We start from the raw sequence: 17,355 nt of genomic DNA, 5'->3' as shown, positions 1-17,355 counted from the left end.
CATCTCTCCTACCCCGCCCCCACTAATGCTTTGTTCTGGCCAAATAAGGTCGAGTTCATTTTTAGATGTACCGCCTCCTCCTCCATCTCCCAGAGAGAACCTGTAGCAAGTGTCTATGACAAATTCTATTTGGAACAGGTCCCTTTGAGATCTTAATTTTACTCTGTGCCCCCACAGGTTTCTAACAGAGCCAGCTAAGAAGGATGGAGAAAGCTCCTTCAGAAGCTACTGATTTTATTGAAACATTTATTTTTCTCAGGTTCCAAACCAATCAAAAGCTAGGCAAGAAGAGTAACAAATCACCACTCTCATATTAAGAGGCTAACCCAGAGAGTTATGGTTTTACCATAGCATCTCTTGCTCATTTTTGTTTTGCTCCATTCATACTTATAACTCTCCCAAATGTGTTAAGTTGTTCTTGGACCAAGCAGATTTAATTTCCAGTTAGGAGCTGGGTCACAGGGCCTTATATGCCTTGTGGGTCTCAGTTGCTTAGCCTACTACTAAGTCTTTGACCAAGCTTGTTCATGCTTTTCTTTAGCTAGTAAACATGCTTTTCTTGCTTTCAGCTAGAATAAAAGTGCACACTGTTGTTTCCTCATGGTGAAGCCCATATTCATGGGCTATACTCACATTCCATCCCAACAAGCAAGAGGTAATTTTATGGGGAAGCTATAGGATTGCCCTTTTTGGGTTAGTTTTCTCTTTGATCTCAAAGCAAATATACATGGTTTAGTCTTGCAAAAATAAGAAGAATGGACTAGTAAGTGAATTTTCTGAATGAATATCTCCAGAATCAAAATTATGTCATGTGCCTCACCAATTCTTTTTCCTATGCTATTTTCCCTTTGACATTGCTTTTGAAAAAAATTTTATTTAGTTGAAGCATACGTTGCTCCAGAAAAATTTTTCAAACAAATTTTTATTTAAATGAGTTTGTTTTTTTTCCCAAAATGTGGTGGTTTCCCACAGAGAAAGAAAGAGAAAGAAAGAAAGAAAGAGAGAGAGAGAGAGAAAAAGAAAGAAAGAAAGAAAGAAAAAGAAAGAGAGAGAGAGAGAAAGAAAGAAAGAAAGAAAGAAAAAGAAAAAGAAAGAAAGAAAGGCTAATCTCAAAATTTACACAGCATTTTAAAAGATATATTTAATATTATGCTTTTCTTGGATACAGAGCTGCCGTGATATATAATAAACACAGAATTTTTAGCATTCATCAAGTGACAGGTTCCCACATATTTTGATCTCAAGCATAGATCTTCTGAGCTTTTTTGGAGAAGTATGTTGGACAAAGAACATTTCAGTTTTTGTCTTTAAATTGTATTTCCCATTTTATTTCTGGCCAAGTCTACCTTTTAAAAGTTTTATATGCCTCCTGTTAAATAAACCTGAATGTTATTTCTAGCTTTATTAACCTAAGTTTTGATCCTTTCTCCCTGGAATATCCCATTTAAGGGATATTAAACCTAGTTGTCCAGTATCCAAATATGCTAGAACAGTTGAGATATTTTAAATTGTCGAGAAGATATATAAGGTCTCTGATGAATTCTTGTTAAATTCCTTCCAGTCCATTGAAAGTTACTGGAAGAAGGTCCCTATTTTGAATTCTACTAAGGGATGAAGTAAAGCTGTCAGTAGCTGGAAGGCATAAGGCTTTTTTTTTTTTAAGATTTTATTTACTTGAGAGAGAACACAGAGGGAGAGGGAGAAGCAGACCCCTACTGAGCAGGGAGCTGGATTCAGGGATCGATCTCAGGACCCTGGGATCATGACCTGAGCTGAAGGCAGACGCTCAACCGACTGAGCCACCCAGGCGTCCTGGAAGGCATAAGTCTTTTAGTTTGCATGAATAGTATTGGTAAAGAAAAAAAGCCATTATATTACACACCTGAGTGATTTTTCATAGGTGGTAACAATTTGCTCTCAAGGCTTGAGCCAGAAATTCTAGTAATAAATTCTTATAACAAGAAAGGGCTGTTCCTGTTTATCAAAACCAGTAATATCCACCTAGTAATAAGGAAGCAAAACTATCTCTAGGTAGAAATAGAGGGATGCTGTGTGATTGCAACTCACCAAAGCGAAGCAGCTTTGGTGGCAGTTGCATCTTTTATCATGTCCTTTGTTTAATAGTTGCTCCTTATCTATTGCTGTCTCCATCCTGCCTGAGCTGAGCCTCAATCAGTTCATATCAAGCCAAGGCTAATTGAGCTGTGAGATTACCCTCTTGGGATGAGGAGTTGGAGATCTAGTGCTGCGTCCTAATGCGAAGAAAAGTTGCAAAATTAAGGAGTGAGGTCTGTGGGTTACAGAACTGCTAAGAGCTGTAGGGTTATGATGCTTCACTGCTTCCAAGAAAAGCACCTCATTAAAAAAAAAGAAAGAAAGAAAGAAAGAAAGGCAAGCAAATATACCATGTCGTATATTGAAAATTTAAATGCAATTTATGGATTAGTAACATCTGCCCTGGATGTGGTGTTTTCTACCAGTGCCCATAGTCTGGTGGGCTTCCCGTGATGTGTTTTTTTCCTCTGAGTATTTATAATTTTGCATCTTTGTCCTTTCAACTACAGGATTTAGACAAAAGTCAAGAAGAGATAAAAAAACATCATGCCAGCATCAGTGAGCTGAAAAAGAACTTCATGGAATCTGTACCAGAACCACGGCCTAGTGAATGGGATAAACGCTTATCCACTCACTCCCCATTCCGAACACTTAACATCAATGGGCAGCTTCCCACAGGAGAAGGAGTGAGTACTTTGTCCATGTGACCACTTGTGAGAATGAATGAAATAAATGTTATTGTATATTAATGTTCTGTATGTGAATAAAATAAGTAAGTTTAGAGCTGAAATTTAGCTTTGGTTCCTCACTAGTTCATTGCAGCTTTAAGGTATTCATAATCAAACACTTGTTTTTAAGTCATATGGGCTACCCAGTCGAATTACAGGAGCCATTTAGAGCTACCATTAGATGACTAGGCTCTTGAGAACTACCTCCTTCTGGCTAGTGTGTGTTTACAAATTGACCATAAGCCAGTGGAACTTTATGTTCAAACTGTGCCTCCAAGGACCAGAGAGTTTACTAAATTTAGTAAGGTCAAAATTGGAACAGGATAAACATTTTTTTAAAACTTTATTTGAACATTTGTACAACTTAGAAATGTCTGGAATGGTTGACCACAATTATATAATAAATCAAGGAGGTCTCTAAGCCAGAGAATGCAGAACACCACATATTAATGATTGTATTTCAATTTTAGAAAAATTATTGACGATTCGTCTTTATGAGCAGCATCAAACTTTTAACATGTTGTTTTGTAAGATAGTCACAGAAGAAGTTGGAGATACGTTTCAGAGGCTGCTTTTTTTGTGTTGTTATCATTACCTATTGTAGAAATCCTACATCTAACTAAATGAATCTGTGTGATGGATACCTTAAAAGTTACCTTAAGCATATATTTAAAAATTCTTTACTTAATTTTTAGCCTATATAGGTTAATATTTATATAAGTAGTCACAATGACTCAATGAGTGATGATAATAATTTTTAAAATTATATGCCTGGTTTTCACCAATAGCAATAGCAATTCTAGTCAACAAAGGTATTGATGTCTTAATAACTTAAAAAAAACTTGTCTTTATATTCAGAATTCATGGTAAACTATTCAACTTTGTTTAGTTTCTGGAACTGGAGAAGATGATAAAAGTTGACTCACAAAGGGTACTTTTTATATTTTTCAAAATGTGATTGAAATTGGCTAAGAATTCTCCAAGTAGAGTCAGACCAGTTTCACCAAGTAAGACTGGAGAATTCTTGAATGATGGGTAGCTAGTTACCGGGGGTGATAGGATGCAGTTGTTTTTATTCACTGTCCTCTTCAGCCTCCATTCCCTGATGTAAATGGACATCAATTTTATCTAGATAATGTGGCCTGAACTGAGACAGTGACTCTGCTTTCTATAAATCTAGACTTCAGGAGAAAGTCTTGTTGCCTTGTTGCTATCTTGCCTGGTTAACCCTCTCTGTAAACCATAACTGCATATTTTCTAGAAGTTTTCTTTTCGACTCTGTGGAAGTAGTAAAAGATGCTCAATTACTTTGAAAAAGTAACTTAATGCTCTCTTGGATGAAGTTTGGTAAATTTGAATCAGTCTCCATTTCCAGAAAATATCTTATATCTTAATAGAAACCTTCCAGAAATCATCTCAGGGCTGGTTGGAAATGGGTATGTCATTCTGTGGACTTTAAAGAAAGGACTTTTATAAATTAGATTGGTGGGGAGTAGTTGAGCCACTTTAGCTCTATGCTTCTGTATATTACTCCTCTAAATGAATAACAGAATAAATAAGAAGAACTGTCCTATGATAACCTTTTATAAAGGATAACTCCACTTTCTGGCATATCTTACTTTTTCTTTAATAATTACGGCAATATTTCTGTTCTCTGGGGATACCTCTTCCATCTTTGGCAGCATTGTTGCATTGCAAGGCTACTGAATTTTATATAATTTGTGTATGACCAGGTGAAGAAAACCTCTGTCCTTCCCTCGGAAAGAAAGGTTGGTGGGCCAGAGGTAAAGCTGCTGTTATGACTTGTGCTTCTCAATCCAAATTTGCTCTTGTCATGGCACTAAGCAGATATTCCCCCTAGAACTGAACAGCAGCTGCTGAGTAATTTTTTTTCTTTTGGCTCTATTAGTGAATTCACACCCCACTGCCTTTTGACCTAACACATAACATTTCCACTGCTGCAGCTTTTGCAGCTTTCAGTTTGCTTATTTCGGCGCATGGCTGGTTGAAAAGCTGCATGAAGATGTAAGTATGTATTCAGAGAGAAAATGAATTTAATTGTACCCTATTCTTTTTATGTTGTCTTTCTTCTCCCTCTTTATATTCTTTTAAAAATCATTATGATTTTGCATCCTTTCTTTTCCTTTTTTCTTTTTTGCTGACCAGTCCCCCAGCTACTTTCTCCCTGATACATATCACTTAGGGGTGTGCAAAGAACCTGTGTCAAAATTCCAAACTGACCAGAGAAGGCTGGCCCAACTGAGAGAACTTAGAGCCAAGTTTTTCCTTTCATAGATAACATCTCTTGATTAGATGGCAGAGCACAGAAATTGTCGGGGGAGAAAAACTTCTCAGTTGGACAATTGGAAAAGACAACTTACCTTAAAAGTGTCAGAAGTACTTTGCTTAATGTGATGTATAAACCTTCATGATGGTTGTTATTTTTAATCATGATTCTGCAAGAGGGGGAGGGAGTTTACAGTTGTTGAGATTTGTGGGGGGTTTTCGTTTGTTTTTGATAGACCTTGGAGGCACATATAAACTTTTATACTTTTGTTTTTCTTTTGCAATCTTTAAAATGTATGGGATTAAAATTTTTATTCCCTTGAGCAAAAGCTAATTGCCATACTGAATGAACTGTTGCAGTTTTTAAAGTCTATATGAAGGGATATGAGGATAACTTTTTATATTCTGCCATTCTATTTATAATAAAAGTAACTTTTCTGATGCGAGAAGAATGCTTCATTATTGGCTTTGCCCAAGTGATCTAAGAAAAATTGGCAGCACTAAAACAAGGAAAACTGACCCAAAATTCATATGTGAGTATCCTTGAAGGAGGAACAAATACTGTAACTAAGGAAGTCGAGCAATTGCTTGAACTTTCAGGGCTTCTAATGTTCATTCATTCAAAAAATTATCTATTGAATACTCTACTGTGTTATAGAAACTTCGCTGGGATAAATTGCCAAAGTAAAGTGAAATAAAGAGTGTCCCAAAAGATCTTCCCAAATCCTTTGCACATCCCCAAGTATCATTTTTGAGCATTTTTCCATCTGTCATTTTGTTCATCTTTCTCTGTCTTTCTTGATCTTCTACCGTGAAAGCAGACACAGCAACGTGCTCTGTTAGTGCAGGATGAAGAGAAAATTAAAAGGCAAGAGAGATCTACTGAGAGAGCCTTGCCCCAGCAAGACAATGAAGAAAGTCTTCCCAAGGTTTCTATTCCAATCCCTGAGGATCACAAGTCTCTCAAAAAGTGCCACCTCTACTCTAGTACTTTTCCATCTCCTCGTATTCCTTTCCTGATGTCTTTTCTCGTGATTCTTGCGTTGGCTGTTTGGTGGTTGGTCTTTCTGTGATCGGAAAACAGGGTGCTCATCTGAAATGTCAAGACTAAAACCATCGAACTTTTGTCATTTACTTCTACTATGTTATCTCCTGTATGATACCCTCTGATCTTGATAGTTCACTGTCCTAGGGGAGCTCTTTGTGATCATTTTTCTGTCAATAAAATGTTGCTCTTTGTAGAATGTGTATTGTGGGGTACAAAGGAGTAGCAATGGATTGCCCAAGCCAGCTTTCCTCCCTGACATTGAACAAGTTCAGACAAATCAGATTTAAGCATATGACACTTGGTACTTTCCCCGAAAGGTTTAAATCTTTTATCCTGCATGTACGTATTGTTCTCTGCTGTCGTGTCCTCTCCAGTGTTACACGCAAAGTAGGATACTCTGTAGAAACGTTTGATGGAATATTTCCTAATCTTCTATAGTCATTTGTGTGGCATGGGCTCTGTAGTTTAAGAAAAAAAATTCAACTTGCTAATTTTTCAAAAGCCTTAAAATGCTAACGTTTTAATCTATGAATCCATAACCACTCCTTTTCTTGAGATATCAAACCAGTATATACAAAGGCCTTTTTTTGGAAAAGGGCTTTTGACTTCTGTGGCCTTCTTATGTGTACTTCTGAAATGTACAGGGAAAAACACCTTTGTCCTGCCTGGTGTATAGAAGGGATCTGCAAAGGTTAAACGCCAACTTTTCACAAGTAGAATGTTGATGGTTTAAGGAAAATGGTGCTGTGCTGGTGCCCCTTAGCCTCCAGCCAGGGCTGAATTTCCAGACCACGTGTACCCATCTTTAAAAGTCCTAGAATACAGATTTATTCAAGATCTGTACATAAATATACCCTTCTCTGAATTACTGTGTTACTTCTTTATGACTTAAGTAATTACATTGCTAGAAGCAGTATTTAGCCATTATCACAAGCTTAAAATATATATTGATATATTGTTTTCCTGATCGACTTCAGACCTGTTTATTCTTACATTTGTGTTGAAATCAATTGTTTTTAATTGATGGCCTTGTGAGCTAACGTTCTATTGTGACAAGTATGTGTCCCTCTGTTTGCATGTTGATTTTTAAGGCTTCCCTGAAGTAAATATGAGTGTGCTTTGTTTTCACAACACAACTCAGATGCCTAAGCTGTTATTTTTTACCTCGGTATTAAAGACATCGTGCATGTAGCTTACTTTTTATGGCGCTTGAATGTACCAATATGGATGATTTGGTTAATGTTGTCTCAAATATTTGTTTTAAAATCTAAGTTCATGGGGTTATCAAACTGAGATTTTTGCACTTTGTTTTACTTCTCAACACTTTTTAGTTGATGAAACTTCTAAACAAGACTTTTTATTTTTAAGATGATGGCTTCTTAGAGCAAAAAAAAAAAAAAAAAAGAGAGAGAGAGAACACTAATGCCAAGAATCTTTTGTCCTTCAACACCCACCACGATTCTGTTTTCTCTGGAGACATGTAGAAATCTCTGGTATTTCCTGAAAACTGCTCTTCTGTCATCATAGGCTTTCCCAAAACATGGGAAAAGTAAGGGGCGGGTTGAATTTTAAAATCTGTTATGGGTGTGTATCTTTCATGTCACAGGCTATGTCTGTTTATAACAAATATTTTGTAACTAAGCATATTTCTTGATTCACTCATAATTAAGAAAAGAGAGACCTCAATCAGCCTGACACGTTGCAAAGCTGTCCTCTGACACAGAAAGTGATCATCATAAGTACTCCCCTTTATCTTTGAAGTAGAAGTGTAAGAACTTTCCTTATGAAATAACAAAACTATAACATTGGTTAGAGTCTTTTAAAATTTTTTCAGGGAACTGAAAAGGAAATAATCAGAATCATTTTAGAACTGTTTACGATTATATTTCCAGTTTTCATCCTGGTACACAGCTTTTTAATAATTATTATTGTAAACTTCACCTTGGATTATGTTTCCCTTTGTATTAGAGTTATTACAAGTCCATTAAAAGTCTAGCGTAAGCCAATAATATTTTTCACTTTTTTGAAGTGCAGCAGGAATCCTCAGAGATCCTTACTGATGGTTAAAGAAGAGGCCCTTTCTTTGATTGATAGGGTAAGAATGGTTGAGAGGAGAAGTGCCAAACCTTTGTATTGGATTAAGCTGGTCAGTGCAGGTTCAAAAGATATACCCATCACAGTTATCAGAGGAAAAATACTAGACATTACAGCTTTGTATTAACTAACGTTAATACTGCTGATATTTGTAACAAAGCTGTAAATAGTCTTAGTTTCCTTCTCACATCTCCTTCCATTCTGAATGCCAGAGACAGATCCAAATAACTGTGTATTGGTTTTATCCTGGTTCAGCTTCTTAATGGCCAGTTGATAAGTAAAAACAAAACAAAACAAAAACAAACAATTTGAACTAAAGGTATCAGTACAGACCAGTAAAAAGTCTTGGGGTTTTTTTCCTCGGTTTTACTATTAATAATTTCTAGGGTGACTCTGAGAAATTCACTTAACTACTTGGTGCCCAGATTTCCACCTAGTAACATAGAGACAAACCTACCTCATGAGAATGAATCTTTAATGTGTTCTAGGAACCAGAAGCTCTGGTTGTTGTTCATTTCTTGGTCTTTTGGGGACTGGGAAGATGAAAACTTAAAAACCAACAGACATTAATTTCTTGGAATTTTTCGTATGAAAGCAAGCAGTTAAATAGTTGTGTTAATTTCCATCTACTTCTTACTGGTATTTGACCAAGCACTTAAAACTACTGAAGGTAGAAATGTCTTTCCAAATTCATCATACTCTTAAGCAATTCATCTTATCCTTGTGGTATTCTTACAGTGGACCAAACTTGAAAATAAACCCAGCATCAATCTTTTGGACCTATCTTTTAGCCATTTTCTTATGCTATCACTTAGAATATGAAGGAGATTCAGTTTGCATGGATCAATTTTACAACTTGTTTACATTTCTGGTAAAAGTTTTGGTGGGAGAATATACTGATTCTGTTGACTAATGTTAGACTGGGGATTTTCTGTGGATTAGGTTTCCACTTGTCATCCTAGATCCTAGTACATTTCTTTCTAGTGCATGTAAATTTTTCTCTGAATTTTCTGTGGATATAAGCCAATTTACTGTCTCCTACATTCCTAAGTTACTTTCATAATATTTCCTGCAGATAAGCATGGAGAATACAGTAGGCATAAGGCATAAGAGATTTGGTTATTTAAGGCATTAGCAAGCAAAATTTATGCTTGGGCTTTACCTAGTGATTACTTATTTACAAAAGGAAGACAGAAAATTCAAAAATAATATGAGACACTTTAGCATTGTTGCTGGTTTTGTTGTTGTTGTTGTTTTGCCAAACGTATTGAGTATAGTAAAGATATATAGAACTTCTCTACAGTTTCCTTCCCTTGTATTCTTTACAGAAATTATACAATCCCAAACTTCTTTACAGCATTCTCTACCACACTGAGAAAAAAATGTTGCTTTTTTTTTTTTTTTTTTTAAAGATTTTATTTATTTATTTGAGAGAGAGAATGAGAAACAGAGAGCATGAGAGGGAGGAGGGTCAGAGGGAGAAGCAGACTCCCTGCCGAGCAGGGAGCCCGATGCGGGACTCGATCCCGGGACTCCAGGATCATGACCTGAGCCGAAGGCAGTCGCTTAACCAACTGAGCCACCCAGGCGCCCAAAATGTTGCTTGTTTTTATTGCACTCAAACTAACCCTGTTGTTTGTAATTTTGGTACTAGAAATGGAGACGAGTCCTTGTTCTAGTCTCCATTATGCATGGCATGTGGGATAACTGTATTGGCCTCCTCCACATTGTAGTGGATAGTGAATCAATGAGTCTGCTCTCATTTCTGTTTCTGTTACCCCTCATGCCTTAGGATTTCCTTCTTTACTGCAGCAGAGCATGATACAAACAAACAAACAAACATTGGTGTGGACCTGGGATTGGGCACCGGAAACAGTTAAGAAGGTATGGCTGTTAGAGCGAGGAAGCCAGAAGGCCATCAGTGGTGGCTATGATCAACAGTTACAAATTCATGGAGTATTTCACTTCATAAATGAAATTCTTATCATACTAGAACTTGAAAGACAAAAAGAAGAAGTAGTTTGTTACTCCCGCAGATCAGAAATACAAGCTAAAAGCTAAATAACTTCAATCATAGCCTAACTAAATGTGTGGATGACAGGTCGTTGAGGAAGTGTATGCTATTAGAAATGGTTTTCTGATCTTTTGTGATTGATATCCTAGAGAACAGCCTTCCACTTTATCATAGTCAGAATCCTGTTTGCAGTAAATAATAGAGTAAGTCTAACATTTCAAAGATTAGAGGGCAGGAGGAGCGTGAGTCCCAACTATCTCTTCAGGTTCCCCCCCCCAAATCATTAAAGGGTGCAGTTTAGTCTCTCATTTTCTCCTCTACTATCTCCTTAAAGAAGAGTCTTCATATGTACAGGATCCTATCTCAATAAAACACAGAGACTAAAAATTAAGGGGAAACCATGGTTACTACTATGCATTTATTCATTGCCCTCATTATGTATTGCAGAGATGCGAAGAGGCAGCATTATCAGAATTTTAGGGTTGGATAAGCCCCTAATCTAACTCTTCTCCACTCCAATGCTTGACTCTTCTGTACAATATCATTTAGTGATTTAAAACCATTTATAGACCAAGTGGTCTCTAGCCTCCCAAGATACAGCATACTACATCTTTGGACATCTCTGATTTTTGCATATAAATCATTCTTATATTAACTCGAAGTCTGTTTCCCTATAGATTTCAATTCTTGGTCCTGAATGGAGGCCTTCTGAAGAATTTTCTATCTTCCATATTATAAACTCTTCACATAGTTAAACGTAACTCTCATGTTGGAATTAGTCATAGTTTTGCCCTCTGATAACTTACCATCTGATATACAGATCTGCCCCAGTCTTCCTCCTAGCATGTTATCCTGCTTTCTTCTTTCTTTTTTCTAGCTGTTCTTGTTTTATCAGCTCTTTCTTTGTGGCTCCGTTGCCCATAGGTTGCTTGCCAATGGTTCATCCATCTTATGTTCTTACCCATTGACTTGCCCTCTCTCTTAAAAAGAACATCTTGAAATTCCTGGAAATCCCTGAGCTTCTTCACAGATGACACAGGCATGTGGGATTTTTTTTTTTTTTTTTTAGATGAAAGAGTGGAGGTGGGATAGTTGTGTAGCTTTGGAAACTTCTTGTAGCTCAGAATCTGTTGACAAGACAGAATGCCTTTCTGTTTTGAAGAAGCATACTGCCAGAGCCTGCATTCTAAGTTTGCTTGCCTTCTCTGACTGACTAATCTTTACATACTTTAGCACCCCTATGTGATTCAATTTATATCATTGTGATACGATAAACTTACGGAAACTTACTTTCTGTTTAACATTCTGATTATGGCTTAGATCCCCACCAGAAAAAGTGGTATTAAAAATTTGAAATGTTGTTAATCCATCTCTTTTAGCTTGTACCTGTCTCCTCAAAACTGTGATTCTCAAAGGTGAGAGGCTTTGTTTTATTCCTCTTTGCCAATCTGTCACCTTTGTATCTCTGATACATAACAAATAATTAAAACTTGTTAAATCGGATTAAATGATTAGTCACAGATAAACTTTTCACGTAGAATCTCTTGTATGGGGACACAAATTTATGCCAAATTAATCACCATATGCCTAATCAGTATATGCAAGTAGCCCAAAAAACCCATATATGGGCCAGAAGCCACTATCTCTGTTATTAATCCTGTAGTGTGGCCCGTGGTTTCTTCAGAGAATCTACTGTGGTAGGTGTCAGTCTCTCTTGTTAATGTCTTGTAATTAGGTTCAATTAAAAGCTCTTATCCATTTACCAAAGGTAACAACCGTTTTCCCTATGAAAGGTATTATTGAGACTGGGTGCTTGTTTATATGTATAAATGCATCTCGGAGTGTGATACCATAAAGGGAACCTGATATTTGACAATTTGTGTTTATCTAAAATACATTGCAGAGAAGAGTTTGATCCTTTTTTCTTGTGTTTCACATGGTATAAAAACATCAAATGTATCAAACTTGTGATATCAGGGTTTTGTATATCAGGTAGACCAGGAGTTGGCAAACTTTTTCTATAAATGTCCAGATAATAAATATTTTAGGCTTTGCAGGCCATATAATCACTGGTGTAAACACTCAACTTTGCCAGAGACAATAAACAAACAAATGAACATGAACGTATTCCAATCAGACTTTATTTATGGACACTGAAATTTGAATTTCATATAATTTTTATGGTCACTAAATATCATTCTGTGTTTTCCAAACCATTAAAAAATGTAGAACCATTCTTAGCTCAGAGCAATACAAAAACAAGGAGCGGGCTGGATTTGGACTGTTGGCTGTAGTTTGCTGACCCCTGATAGAGGTCTAGAGAACCAGAGAACTGATTAATTTACTCTTTCTGCCTTTGTACTATTTGAAGAGCTGTAGATGTTCTTAGCATCTTTATTCAGTGTTGAAGTATTTTTGGTCTTGTTTATGACTAGAAATGGAAAACAAAATGCAAGGCATTTGTTTCTATTTATTTAGCAAATGGGGTGCACCAGAACTGTAATCTAACATATCTGTAGCCACCACAACCCCCCTGCCTCTGTCAGTTCTCCAGGTTGTTCAATGTTAACTGTGCTCTTAACATATTTAGTGATAAATTCAGCTAACCCCTTTGTGTGGCTTGGTTTTCAAGGGTCTGCCTTCATTTTCCCCTAAGGAATAAAGAAACAATTCCCAAATTCACTTTCTCTTTAGATAGGTTTTAGAGATATCTAACAAACATGGTAAAGAACGTGAAATGATTTTTTACTCTGAAGCTTTGGTACACCTTAGTGTTTCAAGCAGTTGTATAAATTTAAGGTTGGGAATCTAAGGAAAACATTTTATAAGGGTTCCTCTTTCTAAATAAAGAGATTTCCCTAAGAGGAATTCCCCCCGATTCAGGGCCTATTGGGGCAGTATTTACCAATAAATCAGAATAAAATAAATTTATATTCTTTCAGAAGTGTCTTTGCTTCCTAGTTGACATGGACATGATTGTGTTCTGAAGGAGTCCTTGGTCTGTGTTTAGCTTTGGGAGGTGCTTTCTAATAAATCCATAAACTTACGTTCCTTACCATTCCCTGGTCCAGGATGCTTTAGCTCTGATACTAGGCTGAATAAATTGTTTATCCCTTAGCAGTTCAGCAAGATATTTAAGCCTAAAGAAATTGGCTAAGAACTTCTCTTTTGGAACGTTTTCTTTGATATTTTTCTTACATTATTTGCTGCTAATATGTAAATTTATCATGAATAAATCTTAATGAAAATCTGATTCTGGGTGATAGTAGTCATTAAGGAAATAGGAGCCAGCAATGCAGTATATAGACCCACTCCAAAAAAAAAAAAAAAAAAAAAAAAAAGGAAAGGAAAAGAAACCTCTGCTTCGGGGGATTAGCAAGAAATATTGTCAGCCAGTCTTTCTAGAAAATTTCCCTTGTTTTTCCATATTTTCACTCTTCTCTATGTCCCAGTAATTGTCTTTTGCTCAGTCCTAAAGCAGAGATAACCTTGACATGTGTTCAGTTCTTAGAATATTAATGTTTTAAAATCAGCTTGGAACTCATTTGACTTATTTATACCAAGTGTTATAAATAACTTTTTTCTGACCATCTTAATCAGTCACTACAACACATGAAATTGTCGCATCTGTTAGAAGCATTTTTAATATGCTGAGTTTGTCTTTTGTTTTTTTAAAAAGCGCTCTACAAATTAGTGGTTATTAACCATCCAGTATTGCCACTGTGATCATAGTGAAGAGTGAAGAATGGGGTGGGTGTGGATATGTGGGTGTGAGGAGAGCGTGCTCCTGTAATGTGGAATTAACACAAGGTATACCACTTTATCTTTCACTTCACCTTGGGTAAACCTTATCTCTTATGTTACTCTGACAGTTCTAGATTCTATTGTATTACCCAGGTAATTACTTAAAACCCCAACACTCCACATTTTGAAGTGGTCTGTTTACTAGCTCAAAGTATGTACTTTATGGCCATGTCTGAGTAGTATAAAAATTTGAAGAGTTTCTTCAAAGCCATGTTCTTTTTAGGAACTTGTTGAAAATGTTAACATGGAAAGTCATTTTCGTTATTATAGGATTCTTCAGGAAGAGAAGACATAGCTGGTTAGTATCTAATAATAGTTTCCTGTTGTACTTAGTTCTGTGGAATCAAGATGCTATTTTCTAGATATTAAATTGGGCCATAATGTTTTTCTAAGAACTTATTATATCTTTAATCATTTTTGGAATTGAGACTTCTGAGAAATCCTGCCAAATGTATTTAATTGTGTTCCATACTAAATGATCAGAGTTTTTGTACTGGTTATAACTCCTTTCTCTCCATCTCCATTTCTCTATCTTAGCCCTTCTTAGTATCTTGAAATAAAATTGACCAAACAAAGGCTTCTGGTCTCCTAGACATGTATACTATAACTTTTAATATTTGCTGAAAACTTTGACTTCTATAGCTCTATTCAGGTTTGAGAACACTCATATGATCTGTGGAGTCCTTGCTGGTGAGTGCAGTGTTAAGGCAAAATTTTCTATTACCTAATAGATAAAATTTTGCATCAGGCACTTATTTCGAAGCTGTTTGCTTTTACAGTCACCTTTTCTGGGGATAATCTAATAACAGCACTATTAAGGAAATTATAAAAACCATGCTTGAAGGATAACTGTCATTGGCAAATTTCATTTGCTGGCATTTGTTAAGAGGCTGCATTATGGAGTGATTTTCTTATAATAAACAGTTTTACCAACTGTAATTTAATAAAGGCCAACATCTAAGTAAGCTCCTTTATCCAGATGTAATCTTTATATGCCAGAGAATAGCAATGAACCATGAAAATGACTTAAGTTTTGTGGAGAAGCTAGTGAGCACTACAAGGATGTATTTCTAGCTAGGGACCAATAGCATACTAACTTTATTTTTAAAAGAAAGTGGGGGTGGATATAGATAGCCAAGAGAGAAAATTTAGAATGAAGAGAAATGTATCGCAAGATAAAGAATGGCACACTAGAGAGGAAAGATAGAATTTTTAAATCATCTTTTGCTAGCCACATGGTTACTCTGTTGTTAGTTTATCCCCATCCTGAGTGTTTGTGATTCTAACGTCCTTTTTCAAACTGTCAGCTGGCCTGAGTTTTCCACTGAAAGTGTACCAAAACTATTATTTATGAGGCTTTTGGGGGTTGGGGGCCAGGGAATGATTTTCTTTTTGGTGATTTTTGTTCTTTCTTCATTCGTTTCCTTTTTTGGCTGAAGAATGGGCTTTTGCTGCTTGACTTGTCATCTTTATGTGCTGTTTATACATGGCTTTTACTAAAGAAGCTATTACCACATCTGATTTATCTCTTATTGCAAGTGCCCATATAAAAGCATTTGTTTTAACAGATTTTTTTTTTAATCATCAGGTTGACGTTCTTACTGATTATTATACAACCATAGGAAACACCAATAATATTAATTTTCAAATTAGGAATAAGATTACAAATATTGATATTAAATTAATATATAAAGACATATGTTGTTTTTTTTTTTTAAAGAGCTTTCCCCCAAGGCATTTGAAGCCGTTCTTTGCTGAAACATAAACTTGCCATGTTTTGTTAAAGAGAAGAATGTAGAAACAAAGCACTCGCAATTAACTGATCTAATCAGGATTGGATTCTACATGTTTTAGTTTGCATGTTGCAGACCATTTGGGGGTATTACTTAAATAGACTGTTGATAAGTTAAGTGACTGTAATATTTATTGTTTACTTTAGTAAAGAACCAGGAGCTGGACACTACTGCTGGGTATCTTCCTTCTGTGCTTAGCAAGATAACCTCGATTCCTGCTGGTTCTGTGGGCATTTGCGGTGCAAAGCGTTTCTTACTGGGTTTGCAAAGCAAGGGTAATGTGCTCTGTGGGTGAATGTGTGTCTGTGCACAACCCTGTCCCTCAATCCCATTGCCACCTTCTGCTCACTCCCTTTTTCTTACCAAATTTATTTTTTTAATTATATAAATCTTATTAAAAAGTCCAGATCCCCTTTTTGTGACATACAGAAACACCAATAACAGTTTAATGTATTAACTTTCCCTGAGGTATTTGCATTTGAACAGGCCACAAAGTCATTGCAAAGATGGTAACATTACAGAGCTGATCGTATCATTGAACAGCATGTGTAGGGCCAGTCCTAGGTCTCTGGTAAAATCGAGGAGTGCCTGGCTGGCTCAGTCCGTGGAGCATGTGTCTCTTGATCGCGGGGTTGTGAGTTCGAGCCCCACATTGGGTATGGAGATTACCTAAAAAATTTTTTTTAAAAAAGAATGGTGGATATCATATCAGGGTGCCTGGGTGGCTCAGTTGGTTAAGCGACTGCCTTCAGCTCAGGTCATGATCCTGGAGTCCCTGGATCGGGTCCCGCATCAGGTTCCCGGCTCAGCAGGGAGTCTACTTCTCCCTTTGACCCTCCCCCCTCTCATGTCTCTCTCTCTCTCTCATTCTCTCTCTCAAATAAATAAATAAAATCTTTTAAAAAAATAAAAAATAAAAAATAATTTAAAAGAAGAATGGTAAAATAGAATGAAGAGAATGTGAAAACCAATGGTAGTTTAATAGATGTGGTAGATTTAGGGTTCCATTGTGGAAAGTGACTATAGAGGTAGTATGTTAAATCTTAGACTCTTTTTACAGAAAATTTAATAATTTCAGGAAGCAAAATCTGTGGGTAGTAACATAGATATGATTTGGGCTTAGGAACAACAGTAAATTTATTAAGCTTTAAATGATTATAAATTTTGTGACTAATCAGACATGTTTTTCCTAATTTTCTTTCTTAACAGACAGTATATATCTCAAAACTTTCATGAGGATCTCGGCTCAGGAATTTTTATTAAATAGTCTCATAGTGTGCCTATTTTAATTCTTATATTCTGTCACAATTTCTTTCTTCAAAATTCTGTCTGGTGTGATGTTCTCTAAGATATAAGGAGAACCTGGCTGAGAACTTGCTAAGCCAAAAGGAAGACCAGCCTTAGTTAAATCTATAGGATTGGCCCACTTTGGGTGCTTAAGAAACACTTCCAAGTAGGGACTAGGTGTCTTTATTGCTCTGGTTCATGTTTCTTTGCAAAAAGTAAAATTTTAAGAAATAGAGTACAAAGACA

At 36.2% G+C, this 17,355-nt stretch overlaps 1 protein-coding gene across 20 annotated transcripts in view; it reads left to right on the top strand.

Moving 5' to 3' along the window:
* The window catches only part of EPB41 (erythrocyte membrane protein band 4.1), a 195,126-nt gene that overhangs the window by 151,708 nt on the left and 26,063 nt on the right, over positions 1–17,355 (top strand). For 12 of the 20 annotated variants that reach the window (XR_013448300.1, XM_078073541.1, XM_078073527.1 and 9 more), the window contains one exon: positions 2,565–2,741. Coding sequence is in view for 19 of the 20 variants with exons in the window: in XM_078073541.1 (XP_077929667.1) it covers positions 2,565–2,741 (177 nt within the window). In the remaining variant the exon portion in view is untranslated. Of the gene's footprint in view, positions 1–2,564; positions 2,742–4,516; positions 4,568–4,949; positions 7,872–17,355 lie in introns of those variants that run through there. The other 8 variants (XM_078073530.1, XM_078073529.1, XM_078073538.1 and 5 more) reach the window with 8 other exon arrangements.

The sequence above is a fragment of the Halichoerus grypus genome, chromosome 5 (assembly GCF_964656455.1).
Source record: "Halichoerus grypus chromosome 5, mHalGry1.hap1.1, whole genome shotgun sequence".
NCBI lineage: Eukaryota > Metazoa > Chordata > Mammalia > Carnivora > Phocidae > Halichoerus > Halichoerus grypus.
The sequence above is the reverse complement of the archived record's forward strand: the minus strand, read 5'-3'. Positions and strand labels throughout refer to the sequence as shown.